This window comes from Erinaceus europaeus, chromosome 14, assembly GCF_950295315.1.
Source record: "Erinaceus europaeus chromosome 14, mEriEur2.1, whole genome shotgun sequence".
NCBI classification, from domain to species: Eukaryota; Metazoa; Chordata; class Mammalia; order Eulipotyphla; family Erinaceidae; genus Erinaceus; species Erinaceus europaeus.
This window is the reverse complement of record NC_080175.1, coordinates 59517908-59539007: the sequence shown is the minus strand read 5'-3', so window position 1 is coordinate 59539007 and position 21100 is coordinate 59517908. Positions and strand designations below refer to the sequence as shown.

General features: G+C 36.0%; 1 protein-coding gene across 3 annotated transcripts in view; it reads right to left on the bottom strand.

The window, feature by feature from the left end:
- CHODL (chondrolectin) overlaps positions 1-20756 on the bottom strand; it is a 30941-nt gene extending 10185 nt beyond the window's left edge. The window contains exons 1-6 of one of the 3 annotated variants that reach the window (XM_060171949.1): positions 20695-20756; positions 20040-20359; positions 8379-8688; positions 8117-8274; positions 3909-3995; positions 2397-2499 (exon numbers count right to left, since the gene is read on the bottom strand). In XM_060171949.1, coding sequence (XP_060027932.1) covers positions 2397-2499; positions 3909-3995; positions 8117-8274; positions 8379-8688; positions 20040-20118 — 737 coding nt within the window. In that variant the 5' untranslated portion in view covers positions 20119-20359; positions 20695-20756. The other 2 variants (XM_060171950.1, XM_007521283.2) reach the window with 2 other exon arrangements.
- Positions 20757-21100: the final 344 nt, after the last annotated feature.

Here is a 21100-nt window from a genome sequence, read left to right as displayed (position 1 = left end):
AGGTCCTTGTTATCAAGGGTTCCTTATTCACCAGCATATTTCTTAATGCTACAAAAAAAAAGCTTCAATTATTCCAGTTTGTAACAAGATAAAGATTTCATATAAAACATTTTTTAAATGGTATGCCTTTCTGCCTTTGACTCTAGTATTCAAGCACATACTCAAATGTGTCCAATATAAACCAAAAATATTAACTGGAATCAATGATAACTATTTGCTGACTTTTAAAATCTTTTTATATATTTTCCATTAACATGATGAAATTAATATTAAATCATACATTAATATTCTTTGTCCCAAGAATCCCTCCCTTCTCATTGATCTCTATGTTCTATAGTTAAATCATTTAATTCCTGAAAGTTTGGTTTTGCTTTGTCATTGAAATTATTACAATTCAAAGCTGAGTCCATCCTTGATAATGTAGGAATATCTGAGTTCACTTAGATTTGACAATGCAACTTCACTTTTGTCAGATTGAGAATCTGGACCCACCACACATCAAACCTATTTACTCAGATTGAACTGTCTTTCAATCAAACCCAACCACCCACCCCCATTAACAGTCTCTTCTTGAATTAACCCAAGTCATTATTTACCAAATTACTCATTAAGTTTTAAATTCTTATTGATATACTTTCCTTACATTTAACCTCAATAGGTTTATGAAATACTTTCTGTCCTTGGTAATTGTGTTTCTGAACTTAAACTTCCTCTTTTGGACAACACTTGTAATATCAATATCTGCCCCAATCCCAAATAGATTTTTTTTTCTGCCTCATTGAATTCACTCTATATCCAATGAGGACAGCAGGATTTAAAAGGAAGAAAATAATTTTATTTTTAAGCAAGTACGAGCAATACAGTTTTGTAATATTACTTCATTGATTTTAACACTAAATTAGTTCCCAAGATTTATTATCTAAATCATATGTTTTTTGAGATTACATACAGATAACTTCAACACATCTTTATCTATGATGTCACCTAGTATTTTCAACAAGGTTTATGAAAAGTACGACAGTTTTATAAATGCTAAAAAGGGAAATTAAATTATTAATATGGCTTTTGTTATTAGTGCAACTTTTGTGTGATGTTAGTACTTTATTGGAGTTAGACAAGTGTTATTATTTTTAATACAAGATGGAATGACAGGAAGCATTATGTGTACCAGATTGGAATTTAAACTTTCTGCAAGGCATTCAGATGATAATGGAGTTGAGTCTTTGATGAAGTTTCTCCTTGCTTTCCTGGAAGAAAGGAAAAGGGCAGTAGCTAAGGATGAATGAATTATGTACTAAAACTAATTCTGGCAGCTGCAGGTTCTCTACTGTGGTTTATTTTCTCACTCTAAGAAGTTTGAACAAGCAGAAATTCCATATTATCTTCAAACCTGGAAATGGAAACTCACGATAATTCACTATTTGGAAGGAGAACAAATTTTAGATAAATCTCAAGTTACTGGCATGTTAATAATTATTATTTTAGGGGAGTCGGGTGGTGGCACAGCGGGTTAAGTGCACGTGGCGCAAAGCGCAAGGACCAGCATGAAGATCCCAGTTTGAGCCCCCGGCTCCCCACCTGCAGGGGCATCGCTTCACAAGTGGTGAAGCAGGTCTGCAGGTGTCTAACTTTCTCTCCCCCTCTGTCTTCCCCTCCTCTCTCCATTTCTCTCTGTCCTATTCAACAAAGACAACATCAATAACAACAACAATAAAAACAAGGGCAACAGAAGGGAATAAATAAAATTTTAAAAATAATTATTATTTTAGAAATGAGAAATTCTATATCCTTTTTCAAATTATGTTGTCAAGATGATTTGTCATTTACAGCTATTCTCAGTTTGGGAGGATTAATAGCAAATCTTCCCTGTACTTCACAGATTCTTTTGTCTCTTGTTTTAATGGAACACTTGGATAGTGTGCTGCTGTGTCATATGTTACAAATTATACCTAAAAAAAATAAATAAATAAAAGTTCACATAATATTTAAAATGAAGATTGAAATCTGATGAATTAATGTTTATACTTAAACTTGAGGCAGTCTAGTGAAGTTATATATGTTGTAAGCTTATAAACATTTAATTTTCAGCCTCACCATATATACAAGCTATGGAATACAAAGCAAATAGCATAGCTGATTTAGGTCAACATCTTTTCAACTGAAAAACAGGAACAAAAGGATGCCTACTTCAGACTTTGAGTAGTAAATGAGATAATGCATGAATTCTGAAAAAAAAAAGGGTGGATTGTATTCAATTGTATATACTGCATTTGCACTGACAGATGAAAATTAAAAACTGTCTTGGGCAAGTTAAACACATAACTCTACATTAACTTTTTATTCTGAAATTTTATGTTTTTAATGTCAAGTCTTTTCTACTTGTATGAATTATTTACCTTTTATGTACCATCTGGAAACAGCAGGTTCCAAAGGCAACCAGTATCAGTAAGAGCAGTGGAATTGTTGGTATAACAACATAAATTAGATTGGGAATTATGCCTGCAAAAGTAAGACAGTTTCAGTGCAAAATAAAAGTGAAATAGGAGTCTAACACCAAAATTACACAATTCAAATAAATTTATGTAAAATACAGCTATGGTCAAACTTAATAAATAGTAAAGACAAAATCATACTATCCTACTTGGTATGCTCCAATTTAATTTTCATAGTTTCAAAAGGCTTATTAAATCTGTAATTCAGATTGATACTATTTTCATAATGTATTGATAACCTGAGTTCTGTCACTGCATTTACCCTTCCCAGTTATCAATCAGATAGTCCCTGATTAGTAAAGAATAATAGTCATTATTAAAATACTTACTGATTTATGGGCAATAAGCTCAGCCAATAAACTCAACTCAAAGATATGTAAGATTCTTTGAGGTTAAGCCAACATATGTAACTTGTAACAGATGATACAGTTATATCCAGAGACAGAAGACATAGGTAGCATAGAGACTTAACTTTAATTCTGAAATGAATCATCTTTTAATCATGTTTTATCATAACTGATAATCCTAAATCTTAATAAAAATAAAACAAACTGTGACATAGTAGTTCCTGTCAGCTTAAAATGACATCATTAAACTTTTTTTCACTGCGTACTATAGTGTATGCACTTAACCAAGTGCACCACTACCTGGTCCTATGAAGAAGTTTGTACCTAATATGCTATTTACATTTGAGACTGCATTTTGCTTTCCTAGAAGACAGAGTTATGCCACAGGCATCTGGGCTGATAGCTCATTATATGCATTCTTCCCCAGCTACTATTTAGTATCACCAGTTTGGTAGTTTGAGGTCAGCCAAAATCAAGTACTTACACCTGGGAAATCCTCAAAGGCTACAAATCAAGCTCTAATTGATATTTAATGAAGATCCCCAACCCATTCAATTCCTGAACAATCATTAGTACAACACTATTTGAAGATAACTAATGATGCCAATTAACATCATAATGCCTACTTGTTTGGGAAGATCTTTGCCAATGTAGGTTTTAATGCAGATGTATCTACTTGAAGAAACAAAAAAGAAGAAAACAAAGTAGATTCTTCTCTTTGATCACCAGTTTAACATCATCTGCTCTATTTTCTTCTCCTCCTCCTCCTTTTTCCTTCTCTCTTCTCCCCCCCCTCTTGTTTCCCAGAGCACTACTCAGTTTTGGCTTATGGTGGTAGGAGGGATCAAACCTGACACCTCAGAACCTCAGGTGCAAGAGCCTTGTGCATTACTATTATGCTGTCTCCCCAACCCTCATCATTTGTTCTAATATAGACGAAAAGCAAATTTTGGTAAGCTCATGTTTAGTGCACCACTGTACCAAGCAGCACAGAAAAAGCATGCCAATGTACTGTTTGAAAGTAGTTTATGGTCTTTAAAAGAGAGTTAAATACACTTGAACTAATTACCTGCTTCAGTAACAACCACATTTTGATCAGTGTCTCCTGGTTGATTTGTAAAATAAGTCTTTTCTACAGGAACTGTTGGATGAATCTCTGTAAATAATAAGTAACAAGATAGGCAAACAGATGAAAATAAAGTGCAATAAATAATCAGTGCATAAAACAGAGTAAGATAAATACACATTAAAACCCAAAGTACTGCTAGGCATTCTTTTAGTTTCTGAACAATTTATTGCTAAAATTATATTTTCATTTAAATTTACATAAAAGCATTTAATGATTAAAACAACTTTCATTATCTTTACATAAAGATTTCTACTTGGTGAATCCTTACGATAACGAGTTTGTAAGTGAATGAGCATTAAAGACCCCATCTTGCTGTTCACTTGTATACTTTTAAAGTACAAAACCAGAAGCATGTGACATAAATTTCTGGGAAATGAAAAAAAAACTGTTATGAAGACCTGCTTAATAATTCTATCTTGGGGGGGTCAGGCAGTAGCGCAGTGGGTTAAGTGCACTTGGCGCAAAGTGCAAGGACCAGAATGAGGATTCCGGTTTGAGCCCCCGGCTCCCCATCTGCAGGAGCGTTGCTTCACAAGTAGTGAAGCAGATCTGCAGGTGTCTATCTTTCTCTCCCCCTCTCTGTCTTTCTCTCCTCTCTCCATTTCTCTCTGTCCTATCCAACAACGAACGATATCAACAACAACAATAATAACCACAACAAGGCTACAACAGCAAGGGCAACAAAAGGGGGGGAAATGGCCTCTAGGAGCAGTAGATTCAGGGTGCAGGCACTAAACTCCAGCAATAACCCTGGAGGCAAGTAATAATAATGATAATAACAATAATAAGAATAATAAGAATAATTCTATCTTGAAGTTTTACAAACCACTAGGCTGTGATGATTTATTCTTTCTGATAATATCTCTACCAGTTGGACAAAGCACCTAGTAAAAGGACCCTTTACAGACTGAGAAACGACTTTGTGATGACACCCCCTACAACCTGGTAGACAGCCTTTGACTCAATCAGATGGCTACATGACTGAACTTTTTCTCCCCAAGTGATACACTGTCCTTTCTAAGTTCTGAACTCCAGCCTCTAGAGAAGAGGGTTCCTTGAGACGAGGTTCCCATCATCTCTGACTTTGCTGGTACCTGGTTAAATCTGTTTTACTCACATTAGCCCTTGCCTCCTGATTAACTGGGTGCTCAAACTTCAAGCAATGAACACTTTATTGGGTAACAAATACATTTAGTGACTCACTGTAACTAAAACCTTCACTTAACGATCAACCATTTATGCTGTAGTAATAATAACAATTAGGCATAAAGCTAGGTAAAGATCAGTCTACCTATGTGTCAGCAACTATACTTTAAACAATTAGTCCTCTGATAAAGTGGGGGGAAAAGATATGTTAATTAGTGGGCATTAGGATGTGAGGCACTGATTAACTGGCTACTCAAACTCCAAGCAGTGAACATCATTTCAATGTAATACTTGCTAATATTACCTCTATTCTTGGGCAGCTTGACCACATACCACCCTATAAGATTGTTATCCTCCCAAGACTTTAGACACTCTGTTCTTGTAGGTACTCACTACCAGTGCTGTAAATAATAGATGTTATGCAGTTCAACATGAACTGTTAACAAACATTTGTTTAATGCACTTGTTTATTTTTATTTTTATTTTATTTTTCTTATTGGGTAAAGACAGAGATTGAGAATGGTGGAGGAGATAGAGAGGGATAGAGACAGAAAGAGACCTTCAGCTCTACTTCACTACTTGTGAGGCTTTCCTCCTGCAGATGGAGACAAGGGACTTGAACCCAGCAGCTTCTGCATTGTAATGCATGCTCTTACCCAGGTACACCACCGCCTGGCCCCTATTTTTTTTTTTTCCCCAGAGCAGTGTTCATCTCTGGCTTGAGGTGGTGCAGGTGACTGAACCTAGGGCTTTTTAAAGACTCAGGGAAGAGAATTTCTTTGCATTAGCAAGTACATTACGTTACCCATCCCCTCCTTTGATGAAATTGTTAAATGCTAAACGCTAAGCTTTACTATCTAAACCAAAGCATGTATAGTACAATTTTAATAAACACAAAATTAGAGTAAGAAATAGCCTGATAAAATATATTTGAATAACATTGGTATACCCAAATAATAGATATGCAACCACACGACAAAAGCAAATATTGGTGGAGAAGAGAATGAGGAAGCTCATAACTGAATTTTTCAGTCTACATTCTAGGCTTTTTTCTTTTTTTTTTTTTCTTGGTCACTTCAGATTCCATGAATCATACTAGAAGGCATCTGGGAACAGAAAGAGGACACTGATTTTAAAGCACACATAAATTCCATTATAGTTGAAGAATAAAGTTTAACATAATTAGTGTTACAATTAGTATATGTTATTTAGTCCTATTTAATATTCAATTCACTCACTAAAAAGTCAGCCATTCAATACTAAATAACTCATTGATTTTATAGGCAGGGAAATTAATCAAACTAACATTCTTCACAAATAAAAAAATTAATGAGAGGTTAACTAAGTGGAAAACAGTTAAAGACAAACATGTTATAAGCATGTTAGTAATGTCAATTGCAGCACATGTTTCAAAAGTAATACATGAATAAAATATAGACGGTAAAAAAAAACATTTTAGATCTTAAAAAGTTCTATGACTACAAAATAAATAAATGTATAAAGGATGAAGTAATTCACCTAAAACCTTAAAGGAAAAGGACAGGGGCCAGGTGGTGACACACCAGGTTGAGCAAACATGCTATAATGTGCAAAGACCCTAGTTCAAGCCTCGGGTCCCCACTTAGACGGAAAGATTCACAAGTGGTGAAGGGGTGCTTCAGGTGTCTCTCTATCTCTCTATCTCCCCCTTCCTCTCAATTTCTGGATGTCTCCAACTAATAAATAGATAATGATAATAAAAATATAACTTTAAAGAAGTAAAAGGACAATATTGTATTAAGGATATGTACCGTGTTTCATTTGTCTTAAGTGCATAGTGTCACAGTTTAAAAATAACAACTCTAGTTGTTTTAAAAAAAAACATGAAAACAAAAAAGCTGAACAGATTTAGCTTTGAAAAGCTTCTAAAAGTATCAGAATGGATTTAGTCGCCAAGGGGTTTAAAGTATAAACTCACCAGGGATATGAGTTGGCTAATAAACTCAAGAGCAGGATAAATCTAAGAGAAGGATGAATCTAATCCAAATAATCCCTTGGGCCTTATGGTTTTATTAGGGAAGGAATCATGTAATTTGAAGAAAATAATGGAAATAGTAACACTTGATTATATTTGCCTTCTGTGAACATATGAGGTTAAACAAGCATTGAAAAAGGTAAAAATGACACTTAAAAGAAAGATAAGAAAAAACAATCCTCAAAATCTAAGTATCTAGTTTAATTTTTTTCCTTATATCCCCATGATAGCATCAACAAAATACCTTCACAGTTTTTAAGAATTATTTTTTTTTAAATTAACTAGTCTCTTTTGTCCAAATAGCTATTCAGTTAAGTTGTCTCAAAGTAATTCAAATTCATTATTTCACCTGGAAATTGTACTAATGTCATTCAGATCAATGCTGCCTTCCATTTGCATGGGAAATAATTAAGAGACTACAAACAAAAACTTTCTAAAAATGCATATTTCAAAGATTTAACATCATAAGAAGATCCTAATACCTGCCTCTACACATTTATCACTATGCTTGATGAGTTATGATCAAACTTCCATGCAGAGACATAAGCCAAGTATCATGCCATAAAATGATATGCTAATATTAAAGAAGAAATCTGCTTATTTCTCTTGAATCACCAGATAAATGCCTAAAGTAATTGTTGTTCAGATGTGTAAATCTGTGTTTTAGTGACTTGTACTCAGTCTCACACATTGTTCATCATTTAAGTGATTTATAATACATATTTTTCACAAAATTTGTTTGCAAAAACTGTAAAACTGATCTTGATGTTTTGAAATATTATTTTTCTTAAAGACATCTCTCCAGATGTTCCTATTACTTCCTTCTCTTTAATGTATTTGCCTATTTTTTGTATAGAATACAAGAAACTAGGTGACCAATTGCAATGTAATTCCATGTTCCAGTGTAGATAAACCAAAAGCCAGAGAAAGTGGTCAGGTACAGGGACTATGCAGAAAATCTGCTGCACTGACTTGCAGTACATCCTACCTGGTTCGTATTTGCAGATGTAATTGTGCTTCATGTTGCATCTATCATCATTCCACTGATAGAGGTAGGGACCTCCAAGGCCTGGATTGGCTGTTGGTTGATGATACATGACAACACATTTTTCACTTCCACAGGAAGGCTCATCAGTATACCAGTTTCTGTAAGTATAAAGCAATAGGAACACTGCTGAGTAATTTTGTCCCCTCTACTCTGGTATTCTTTACAAACAACAGAAATTTCCTTTTGTGTCCCTCAAACTCACCGATACTGGGAACTGCTTCCATCAGACCACTGATAGAGATCTGGGCAGGCACCTGATGTTTGCCCCTCTCCATTTCGCCAAAGCCCAATCCAAAAATCACCATCAGAAATTCCTGTTTCTGGTTTTGTCAAGTTTTGCAGCATGCTTTCTATTAACTTCTGTTCAGCTTCATTCTCAAGGCTGAGAAGGGTACCCCCCTCACTTTCGCAAGCCTGGCGAGCTTCCTGAAAACTCACTCGGCTGGACAGTTCATGGAAGTAGGCCATTTTGTAGCAGGGTTGCTTGAAGTCAGTAAAACACACCTTTTGTCCTGAAAGAAATACACCAATAGTTTTTCTTTTATGATTTTATTCTTTATAGTACTGTTGTTGACACATGAGAAAATTTCTCATCTCACCAAGATAGGTGTCTACAAAACACTCTCATCCCAACTTAGGTACTTATTCACCATCATGTACCAGAACCCCAAATTCTACTCTCAATCCCCTCCATGCCCTTCATCCCAGAATCCTTTGCTTTGGTGTAATACACCAAAGCTAATTCAAGTTGTACTTTATGTTTTCCCTTTCTATCCTTGTTTTTAATGCTCTGCCTATGGGTGAAATCATACAGCATTCATCCTATTTTTGGCTTATCTCACTTAACATGATTCCTTCAAGCCCCATCCAAAGTGAAATGAAGCACACAACATGACAACATACTTAATAGTTGATACTATTCCATTGTGTACATATCAACCACAACTTTCTTAGGCTCTCATCTATCAGTGGTTACCTAATCTTAACTAAATCCATACATAGCACTGAGAATTAAAATTAAAGACTCAAGCAAAACAAGAAACATTCTACTAAGACTGCTGCTTCTATTATATCATGTGCCAAAAGTTTCTGTCATTAGTATTAACTAATGCTTTCAACTTATGAAAATAAATTGATCTCCTATTAAATCTTTGACAGAAATTTTTGAACATAATACTTCAGGGAAACTTTTGTAAAGGGAAGATAATTCTCACCTATAATTTATAGACTAGTGCCCATAGTCAACACAAATGGCTAATGAAATTTCAGATGTACGCATAATAAAGAAATCTGAGGAAAAAAATGAAAAGATAACAAGAATTCATAAAGGAATTTAATAACTAAAACAGGTAAACTACAGAACCACAGTGATATATGAAATATCATGTAGATAATAGTGACAAGTTATATAAGTATTGTTTTTGTTGCATATTCCTGAAAGCAAACACACTAAAATTAAAAGTTAATAGAGGCAGAATTAAGGTAATCCTAATAAAAACTATATATATATATATATCTGTGATAGTGTATTAGAAATGACAAGATATACTGCGCTAAAGGAATCTCTGTCTTTGAAAAAAAATTATATCATTGAGAGTTGGGTATAGCACAGCAGGTTAAGCACACATGACGCGAAGCACAAGGACCAACATAAGGATCCCGGTTCAATCCCCCAGCTCCCCACCTGCAGGGGAATCACTTCACAGGCGGAGAAGCAGGTCTCCAGGTGTCTGCCTTTCTCTCCCCCTCTCTGTCTTCCCCTCCTCTTTCCATTTCTCTCTGTCCTAACTAACAACAATGATATCAATAACAACAACAATAACTACAAGAACAATAAAAAATATATACCACTACAAATTTTCTAGTTTTTGAACCCTAACAACAATGGAACCTCACCCTCTTTGACCAATAAAGATATGCACCAAGATTGCAGGGTCAACCACTAGATTGACCCTATCAATTTTATTTTGGCTTTCATTAGTCCATTTCTGACCTCTGCTGTCAACTATGAAAACTACCTTGGATCCCTCTTTGTCACTGCTCTCATGCCCAACCTATTGTCCTTAAACCCCATTACTCTTGGCTTTCTCTTATTTCAGTTTAGTTTTAGCCTAGGAAAACAGAGTATCAAGACAGTTTATGTAACATTAAGTCAAATGACTTTGTACTAACAAGTGAAGTTGACCTTTTGTGTTTTCTTACAATTCACCTGCATGAATATTATTTTCTACATAGCCACTATGCAATCTCCCTAGCCACGTTATTCTTGTTAAAACTCAAGGATTTTTCACTATATATTTAATTTTGCAGTCAATTAAGTGAATCTGAAAGTAACAGGCAACTGGCATATTGTAATATGCAAACAAAGGCTATAAAATGAAGAGTCAAGCTTTGTATCATTAATTACAATATACCACACTGATCTAGTATCAGTATCACATCCATCCTCCCCCAGCAACAGCAATTATTGACCTGTGATGACATTCAAGCCAGGAAAGAACAGAAATCAGTGGAAAGCCATTAACCTTACCACAGTGTTTGAGTGACAGGCACTCAATATTATGAAACTAGCTGGGAAAAGTCAGCTAACAAAATAACTGTATTGCATTTCCAAATAAGACAGTCATTTTCATTTTGATTAACCATTTGGACACAGCAGTAAGACACCAAATGATATGAACAAATTAACAAGTGTCCCCAAGTAACTGTTAATGATAGCTACTATTCTAAAATGGTCATAACAAACTGAACTTAAAGAGGCTTGAGGAGGATGAAATCTATCTGAAATAAACCATCTTTGAAAAGTGATTATGGAATCCCCAAAGGTTGATGCTAGTAAACTCAGTATACTACCATATAAAAATATTTATTTTACTTAATATAATACAGAAATTCAGAGGGAGAAGGGAGATAGACAGGGAGAGAGAAAGAGAGACACCTATAGCACTGCTTTACCACACACAAAACTTCCCCCAAGATGGAGGTCTTGAACCCTGGCCTTTGTATATGGTAACTTGTATATTCAACAGGTGTACCAACACCTGGCCCTCAGCATATTTTTATAGTTTTTTTTCTAACTTATTAGTAAAATATTTCTGAATTTTTTTAAATATCATAATTTCATTCTCTTGAATTTTTCAATTTGTTCAACAGTGTTTTACTCCAAGAACTCTCAGATGTGGATTTTGGGTTTTTTTCTGGCACTTTTGAAATGTTGCACTTGTCCCACAAGATTGTTCTGCAAGATGTCAAAAAGAAGTCAAGTTAAGAAAAAGAAAATAAACTAGTCTTTTAATGAGTAAAAATGACTCCAGTAAAGAAGCAGAACATATTTAAAAAATGCCTAAATATGACTTACAAGCTTAAGGTCTCTACTTGTTATTTCTGATACACTAAAAAATAAAGTCACAATGTTCATGTGCAGTGAGGATTCAAAGATAATGAGTTAACTGGTTTATAAAATTAATATAGCACTTCAAATTAAGTTCACAAAAGAGGTTTTAGTGACATGTGGAAACTTCTAACACCACTTTGCTGGTGATTAGAGAAATAAAATTACAAAATCCTATAAATAGGGATTTTATTTAAATGATTAACAACAAATACTGTCTGGGACCTGGAAAACAGCCAGCCTTGGCACTATCTATTCTTGACACCCTTTCTTTAGTTGCAGATGATGGATTAGTCCAGGGGTCCTGGGGAGAAGGATAGTGACAGTAGTAGTTGTATAGCAGAGACAAGTCAAATGGACAAGACAGGGGCACATATCAAGTGCACATAGGTGTTAGATATTAAATCCAAAGTATATTATTATTCCAGCTGCACCATGGATTTTGAACTGAAAAATCATTAGCATTTCACATCTAGAAAGACAATTTTCAGGGAATTATAGACACATTGCACAGTTTACTCATGGCTTATGCATTAACAATTAACACTGACACTGTGGGTTTCTTTACATCCAATTGTATTTAACTACTGATTTCCTCCTGATTGTGCAAATATGGTCCAAGTTGCAGCAAGCTCAGCAGAAGAAGCTACTGAAATATTCACCATCACTTAGCCCAAGCATATTTGGCTGTACCAGAGTAAAACTCCAACAGCTGGGAAACAAATGTTGCTCTAATTCCCAGAAAAGTTCCATTATTATGGATCTTCTGGAAGAAATTTTCCCACTTTCGAAAGGGTAATCTTCCTAGAGAACCATTATTAATACCTCATTCTCATTCTGTGAAATCACATGGATAATTTCCTTTGCTCTTGCTCTTAAATGCTTTATAGTTAGATAAAATATCCTATGGGCAAGATGTGTAAACTGATAACCTTATGACACTTTCTACTACAATGTTATCTTGATACTGTCTAAGAATAGCTTACTAAATGTTATCTAGCATCTGAAGTGAGAAATATATTTTGATTTTGGCTTATTTCCAAGAAGAGCAAAGACCTTCAATCTTAAATTCTACACATGTAATTGAGGAACCCTTGAATCAATCACACAATGTTTGTGTAAGCATTAATTACTAATAATACATTAATTACTAATAAACATTCATATTAGAATCAGCTAAGATTCTACTATTACTATCTTCTGTATTCATCAAAATCGCTTTGGAGATAGATAATGGAAGTTTTATGTGCTTGAGACAACAATGTAAAACTGGAGTCACACATAAATTCATGACTTTTATAAATAAGAAAACATTTATATTGCAAAAATTATAATTTGGTCTTATTTTTTATAATTATTAACTTGAAGATAGCTATAGTTTTCAGCTATGAAAGTGTTATGATTTCTCTGTTAGTACTTCACATTACAATAATATATTATTAATATTAAGTAACTATCATATCTACATAATATTTTTCAATAACAGGGAAGATATCTCATGAATTGTTATTATTTAATCACAAGATATTTTTGTTGCCATTAAATAGGGCACACAAATCAGGATTAAAATGATAAATCTTCCCCCAGTGAGATTAATTAGATTTTGGAAATTTCATAAGAATCACACAACAATAAACACCTTTTCATGGCTCTTTCTTACTCCTCTTAAAATGACGCTAATCACTGTTGAAATTCAATAAACAGTGCAACATATAACAGTATCAACACTTTAGAACTACAAGACAACTATATTGGTAATTTAGTCTGATTTCAATGTTCAATATCACACCAAGTTCTTAAGAGTTTTTCTTTAGGACTGGGTGGTGGTGTACTAGATAAAGTGCATGTGTTACTATGCACAAGAACCAAGGTTCAGGTCCCTGATCCCTACCTCCAAGGAGATAGCTTCACAGGCAGAGAAGAAGTGCTTCAGGTATCTCTCTGTCTCTCTGTCCCTGTCTCTCTCTCCCCCCTTCCTATGAAATAAAACAAAGTTTGAACATTAATTTAAAAGTTTTTATATAAGAAGTATAGTTTTAATCACTTTATTTTTGCAATAGAGAATTATTAACTATAATTAATGACATATTGCACTTCATTATTGTGCTAGGATCCATTCTCCTACTTTGGTAGCAATACCTAAATTGTTATTTTGGATGATTCCACGGATGGTGGTGGCAGTTGCAAACCCTATCATTCCAGCTGAGAAACATAAAATGCTTTCTGGGAAACGATTTAAAATCTTATTTATTTATTTATTTATTTATTTATTTATTTATTTATTTTTTCATCATCCGGGCTTCACTGCTCCAGGACCAATTTTGTCAGACTGAAGGAGATAGAAAGATGAGGGGGAGGGGTAAAGAACACCACAGCACTAACACTTCCTATAAAATGACAGTGGCCAATTTCAAATCTGGGTTATATACATGACAAAGCAAATACACTATCTAGATGAATTGTTTTTGCTGACCTTTAAGATGTTGATTTTTACAAACAAGATAGCAACATTAAATGGTAAACCTAGAAACTGAACTATTTAACAATTCAGGTAATTAACCAGAACCAGTTTTGAGTGTGGGTGCTGTGCTTAAACTGGGGAAACCATGGTCAATATTTCTCAAACTTTGATGACCTCAGTATTGCTACCTAGAAAGAACTGTACATTGCCTAATATATATTTCTTAGATAAATAATTATGATAACGTGACAATTCTTAATAGTATGTGGGGCCTCACTTCTAGCACAATTAATGCTTTGAAGAACTTAAAGAAAAGGTAATATGGGGGACAGGTGGTAACACACCTGGTTAGGCTCTCGTTACAGTGCTTAAGGACCCATGTTTGAGCCCTTGTTCCCCACCTGCAGGGGGAAGTGTCACAAGTGGTGAAGCAAAACTGTAGATGTCTCTCTGGCTCTCTCCCTGTCACTCCTTTTCCTCTCAATTTCTGGCTGTCTCTGTCCAATAAATAGATAAAGATAATAATAATTTTTAAAAATAAATATATATATTTTTAAAAATGAAAAAGAAAAGGTAATGTCTGGTATCTCTCTACTTCTTCCCTATCAATTTTTCTGTCTTTCTATCCATGAAGTAAATGAAAATTTTAAAAAAGAAAAAAGAGAAAAGGTGATCTCTCTTGGTGATGATATAAGTTGTTCAGCTAGAAAAAGCCATATGTCCCTCTAGGTGTCAGGTCTAGGGTGAGGCCTAGATGTTGAGAGTTCTGAGTTTCTTGGCTTGCACACAGAAATCCCTTTAATTCAGTGCTCAGATACCTTCAACCCTCCAAAAATCCTGTGATATAATTGTTTGAAAAAAATTTTAAAAGATTTATTTGCTAATGAATATAGAAGAGGGGAGAAAAGAAAAAGAAGGCAGATGTGAAGCCAAAAATCAAACACAAGACCTCATGCTTTATTTATTTATTCACTATGCCAACTCCCAAGACACTCTATTCGCAACTCATTTTATTTATTTATTTATATTTTTTAAACAGTCCTCTATCTATCTATCTATCTATCTATCTATCTATCTATCTATCTATCTATCTCTCTCCCCCCACCATGGTTATCTCTGTGGCTTGGTGCCAGCACTACAAATCCACCGCTCCCAGTAGCCATTTTCTCCTTTTATTGTTTCCATTTTATTGCATAAGAATAGAGAGAAATTGAGAGAGGAGGGGAAGATAGAGAGGGAGAGAGAAAGACACCTGAAGACCTGCTTCACCACTTGTGAGGTGTCCCCCCTGCAGGTGGGGAGCGGGGCTCGAACCTGGGTCCTTGCACCAGTCATTCTGCATTTTTGTGTACTTAACCTGTTGTGCCATTGCCAGCTCCCTCAATGCACTTTAAAAATAAAGCAAGGGCAGTCCAAGAGGTTCATAGTGGATAAAGTGCTGGACTTGCAGGTATGAAATTCCAAGTTTGATCCTTGGCACCACATACGCCAAAGTGATATTCATATTCTCTCTAATAAATAAATACATAAATAAATAAATGTTTTAAAAATGAGGCAAAGGAGCATGGCAAAAAAATAATTTACTGAATTCACAAAGTTCATATACAATCAGTGCTTAGAATCAAGTGGTCTATCTCTAAAATTCAGACATTTGCCAAGATATCTGTACTTTCACATGTACTTTATTATAGTATTTTTCTGAAGTGAAGATTTCACGGGTAAAAGGAATGATGAATATATCCATTACTCATTTCTTCTATTTTATGATTGTTATCACTGATACAGTATTGTTCTTGTCGTGATTGCTATATGCAAGGGATATGCATTAAGAGCTTTTTCTGGGCAGGGGTAGATAGCATAATGGTTATGCAAAGAGACTCTCATGCCTGAGGCTTCATAGTCCCAGGTTCAATCCCCTGCACCACCATAAGCCAGAGCTAAGCAGTGCTCTGATAAAAAATAAAAAAATAAAAAGTAAAAAAAAAAAAAGGGCTGTTTCTAAGAATATTTTATATTTTTTATTACTAAAGATTTGGACATAGGGTTAATACTGGAACACCTGCCTTATGTCTTGAAATCACATATATTAATACTGATCTTAATTTTATAGCCCAGCTTTTTTGTTTCCCAAATCAAACAAACAAGACCAAAAGTGAAATTTTATTCACCAATCACAAGGAGGGTACCTTTAGTTTTATGTTAGACCATTGGTAACATATTAGAACAGTGAGGGGGGGAAGAAAAAAAAAAAAGCAGACTTGCCAGTAACTGTATATCCCTCCACCTGAATAAAAAGGAAGTTGTAGCAGGCTGGGCAGTAGCGCAGTGGGTTGAGTGCACATGACCAGGGTAAGGATCCAGGTTAGAGCTCCCAGCTCCCCACCTGCCAGGGGTCATTTCACAAGAGGTTAAGCAGGTCTGCAGGTGTCTATCTTTCTCTCCCCCTCTCTGTCTTCCCCTCCTCTCTCCTTTCTCTCTTTCCTATCCAACAACAATAACAGCAATAATAATAATAACAACAACAATGGCAACAAAAGGGGAAAATAGCCTCAAGGAGCAATGGGTTCCTAGTGCAGGCACTCAGCCCCAGCAATAACCCTGGTGACAAAAGGAAAAAAAGAAGGAAGTTGTAAAAAGTAAATATTACTAGTGGGAACATCAGCTGGGTTTCCGCTATATAGCTCTTTATACAGCATTTTCTTTTTTTCCATTGCTAATGAAATAGGTATTGCCATCTTTGGAGAAAAAGAGTTATAAAAGCAAAGCCACAAAATTATGAGAAACAGCAGTCAAGCAGTAATGGCTATGACAAATGTGTAGTTTATTAAATGACCACTAATAAGATTAATTTGTCCCTTTCTTGCCCAGCAGATACTTAAAGTAATTGCATCTGAAAACTGCACTGTCATCACTTTATGCTTCTGATGATGTCATGGAATACTACCATTGACTTGCTCAGCAGTTTTGTTAGTATCTCCCTTGCTGTTATATTATGCGACAGGTTACTCATCAGTACCCATAAATTTTACAATAACCTGTGGCAACCACATGGTAAAAAGTGGTGTCTAAATCAGGCCATCAAGTTTATGTCAATTTTCCCAATTTCAAATTGACATGTATCAACGTTTTTTACAGAAACACATGGAGGGATTATGATAGACACCAAACCAATCTTACAGTATGAGCAGGCTGGGCTTCTCTATTGCATAGCCTATAAAGAATAAGACAAAGTAAAAAGAAGTAAAAAGAAACAAATTACTCCAGGACACTTCAAAAGTCTAAAAATGCCCACTTGCTTCCAGAGACCTGAATTTTGAACTCTTCTTTTACAGATGTATTTACATCATCTTAAGTCAAATCCTTTTTATTCCAAAGATGTCACTGTCTACCAGTAGCTTTCATAAAATTAAGCAGTTACACATCTATAGACTTGTATTTAGCAATAAATGTCTACAGACTTGTATTTAGCAATAAATCAGTCTAAGTCTGGGATCCCAAAAGTAGGTTCTAACCTAGACTCATAAAGTCACTAAATATTCCTTAATTTTATTGTCATGGTTATATACTTAATTACATACATATGCATCAAAATATACCTGATCATTAGCATAAATCATCATCCTATCACTGTGGAGTAGACTGTGATGAAGTTCTATGAAATGTTACTACTCGTTAAAATTGTTTACTTCCTTTTGTCTTTCCTGGGGTGATCACTTTGGCATAATTCATATAATTTATAATGAGTTGTAATCACTTTAATAAATGTAAATTTTATTCTGTGGACTTTTAAGTATGATTCTTGTGATTACCCCAAAGATTAATTCAGTTGACATGCACATGAGTAGAATTTTGGTAAATGCTGCCTAGTGGCATGAGAAACTATCATAAACCTTTTGAAATTTAACACAACCAGACATTAGACCTACAAGCACCTTTCAGCACCTCAGACTTTTGACTATTCTGAACTCATGCCATTACTGCTAAAATGTGTACTCTAAAAACTAGCCTACAAATGATAAAATCACAAATCAATTTATAATATTTAAATTTCTATGTGATTTTTTATGCATGGCAACTACTAAATTATTCATAAGAAAAGCACAACTAAGCAGTTGTTTTAGTATCAAATAAACATCATGTTAAATAAAATGTATCATGTTTAATTCATCAGAAACTTTCCAGCTGTCACTTATAAGATGTCTATAAAAACAGAGAAATCTTAACAATTTATACAATAATAGGCTACAAACTAAACTTTCCATCAACATATTTGTAATTTCTGTTTTTAATTTATGCATTCCTCTTTCCCCTTGCAGAGTTTAAGGCATATAGACACCAGTATATCAAAGGAGTATTATGAAGCATTGATTAAAATGTAATGCCTAGCCTTGTTCTTGATTTGTTTGCCAGGATAATTCTGAGAAACACAAAGGCAGTCAGGTAAGTAATTCAGATATTTGGGTGTGTTTACATACTAAACACTTCTTCCAACTTAAATCGCAGGATAAGGATCTCAATAACATCTTTATTTGATAACGTGAAGTTTCTACTTTACAAATAGAAACAGCCTGCTTTTCTTCCAAATAAAATGTATAAAGCGGCAGTCACTTCCAAATGCCATTTTACAATGAATTTAATTCCAGTATCTCCAGAGGGCTAAAAAGTTAGTGGAGAGTGATTGATAAATAGACATTTTGAATTATATTCTAAAGACAACAAAGATCACATATTGCTGAGGGGAAGATCAGTAACAATTAAGTTTACGTGCCAGCCTCTAAAGGTCTGGCTTCACTATTGATTATGTTGTTGTCATTTGTCATCTATCTCTACCTCTACTGACACCTGTTATACAAAGAAATAAAACGTGAAAAGGAATTTGCTCTTTTTGACATTAAAAAAAAAAAAAAACTTAAATCACATATCCACACACATTCAACAAATGTTTATTGCAGTGAATCACTAGAGAGTTCACTTAAGGTAGCTATGCTCAACTTTCAGGCAAAGACATTTTTATCCTAGTCCTTTGGGACCCTACATGGTTTTGAAGAGACTTTCCCAAAAGGCATTCACTTTTTTGTATTCACTTTCCCATGGTGAATACAAAAGCAAATTGTTTAATAGGATAGTGATAGCCCAAGTAAAAGAAAAGTCAGAAAGAATAATGGCAATCTTGCCAAGGCTGATCTATCCCCATTAAATGATTGACAGATCTAATTGTGTACATAGTGCTGTGCAAGAACCTGTATTCATTGCCCTATAGATTTCAGCCCATTGTCTTTCATTTTCTGGACGTCCCCAACTTGAAAAGAGATGCACAAAAGAAAGACATCTACAGGTAATGACCAATCATCTTTTGTTCTTTGTTGGTCCTCCTGAGAACAAAGGCAGAGTTCCCAGGGATGGATAAGCAACTCAAAGAAAAGGGCCTGGCCTTAAAATCACCATAATGAGCAATAATCAGGAACTAAAGAGCCAGACCAACAGGGGGTGGCATTTCTACAACTGTTCTTCGGTCGCAGAGCCTCCTAGGTACCCCACCCCTATGGCAGGTGCCAAAGCCCTGCCATGTGGCAGACTCTCTCATAAGAAGTGTATATTATTCCTAAGAATTGCTGTGCCGCTCTTGACAAACTACAAATCGTTTTTTGCAGCTTCTGAACAGGCCACTTCCAAAATTAATTAATTAATTTAACTTTTCTATGTGCATGTGTTTGCAGAGTAAGGGAGTAAACATTCATATTCTCTCTCTTCTCTCTCTCCTCCCTCTTCTCTCTCTCTCTCTCTCTCTCTCTCTCTCTCTCTCTGTGTGTGTGTGTGTGTGTGTGTGTGTGTGTGTGTGTGTGTGTGTGTGTGTGTGTGTCTGTGTCTGCCTTCACCCCTCTGTTCCCCAGTTTCTCACTGATTTCCAACACCCCAGGAGAACATCCACCCCGGTTGGTTGCCGCGTGCCTTTCTAGCCCGCGAGTCCAATGGTTCCCACCGCGGGTGGGGCGGACAGACCCCTGACTCACCGCTAACCACTCGCCGACCGAAGGCTCCGTGGTCACAGAGCAGCGCTGTGCTCAGCAGCAGCGAGACAGCTGGGTGCATCTCCGCGCCGTGGCAACAGTAGCAGCAGGTGTGGTGTTGCGGGGAGGCGTCCTCTGTCCCCTGCGCTGTTGGAAGCTCTAACCCCTCAGTCTCCCCGGCTCTCTGCTGGGTGTCCTTACTCTCGCAGTCCAAGCCCAGCTGCTTGGAAGCGCATTGCCTTGGAAGCGACCTGCTGCAGGGTGCTGGGGTGCCTCGCGCGGGTGGGCTGGGCTAAAGCGCACCGCACTGACCCTGCTGAGGGCTCGGGGAGAGAAAACACAAGTTAGGGGTTCCTCTGTCTGTCCTAGAAGTGAAACAGGAACCTTTGCCAGAACTCCGGCGACCCTCTTTTTCTCCTCTCCCTGTCTCTGGCTAGGGAGGAACTCAGCTCAAGAGACCCAGACCCATTCCAGGCTCACAGCAGAGGCAGCAGTAGCTCAGCGCCTCCAGCGCCCTCTTATATACCCACATCCGAGGTTCCAGGCCCCTCGCTAGTAATCTTGTTTAACTACTTCATCTCTTCTGCTGCGCTGAGCATCTCAGCCCCTCCCCTAAATACAGGAGCCACTTTGGAAACAGTCCAGTAAGCAGCCCCACCTCAGACTCTTCCTTCTCCTCCTCCTCTTGGCTCCTACCAGTCCCTTCTACACCAGTCTCACAGACCCAATACTCATTTGTGCACAACGTGACAGTTTAGCTATTAAACGCTGGCAAAAGTTAGATGCATTTGGTTTTCTCGAAGATTAATGTCTGCAGGGAAGCCAAGTGGCACGGCTGTTCTCATTTTTTGCTTGCTCATACGTATTGCTAGATGCAGGGCACTGGCCACTGTTTAAGATGGATTGGTGGAGTGGGAACCAAAATCTACTCAGTGAATTATACAATGTGGCAGGTTTTTCCCCACCTAGGTGTTACAAATAGATTACTTCCAAGGAGGTAGCTTGACTAAATTGCCGCAGGAACAAATTAAAGAGAATATTTGAAGTATAGTTTTCCCAAATGA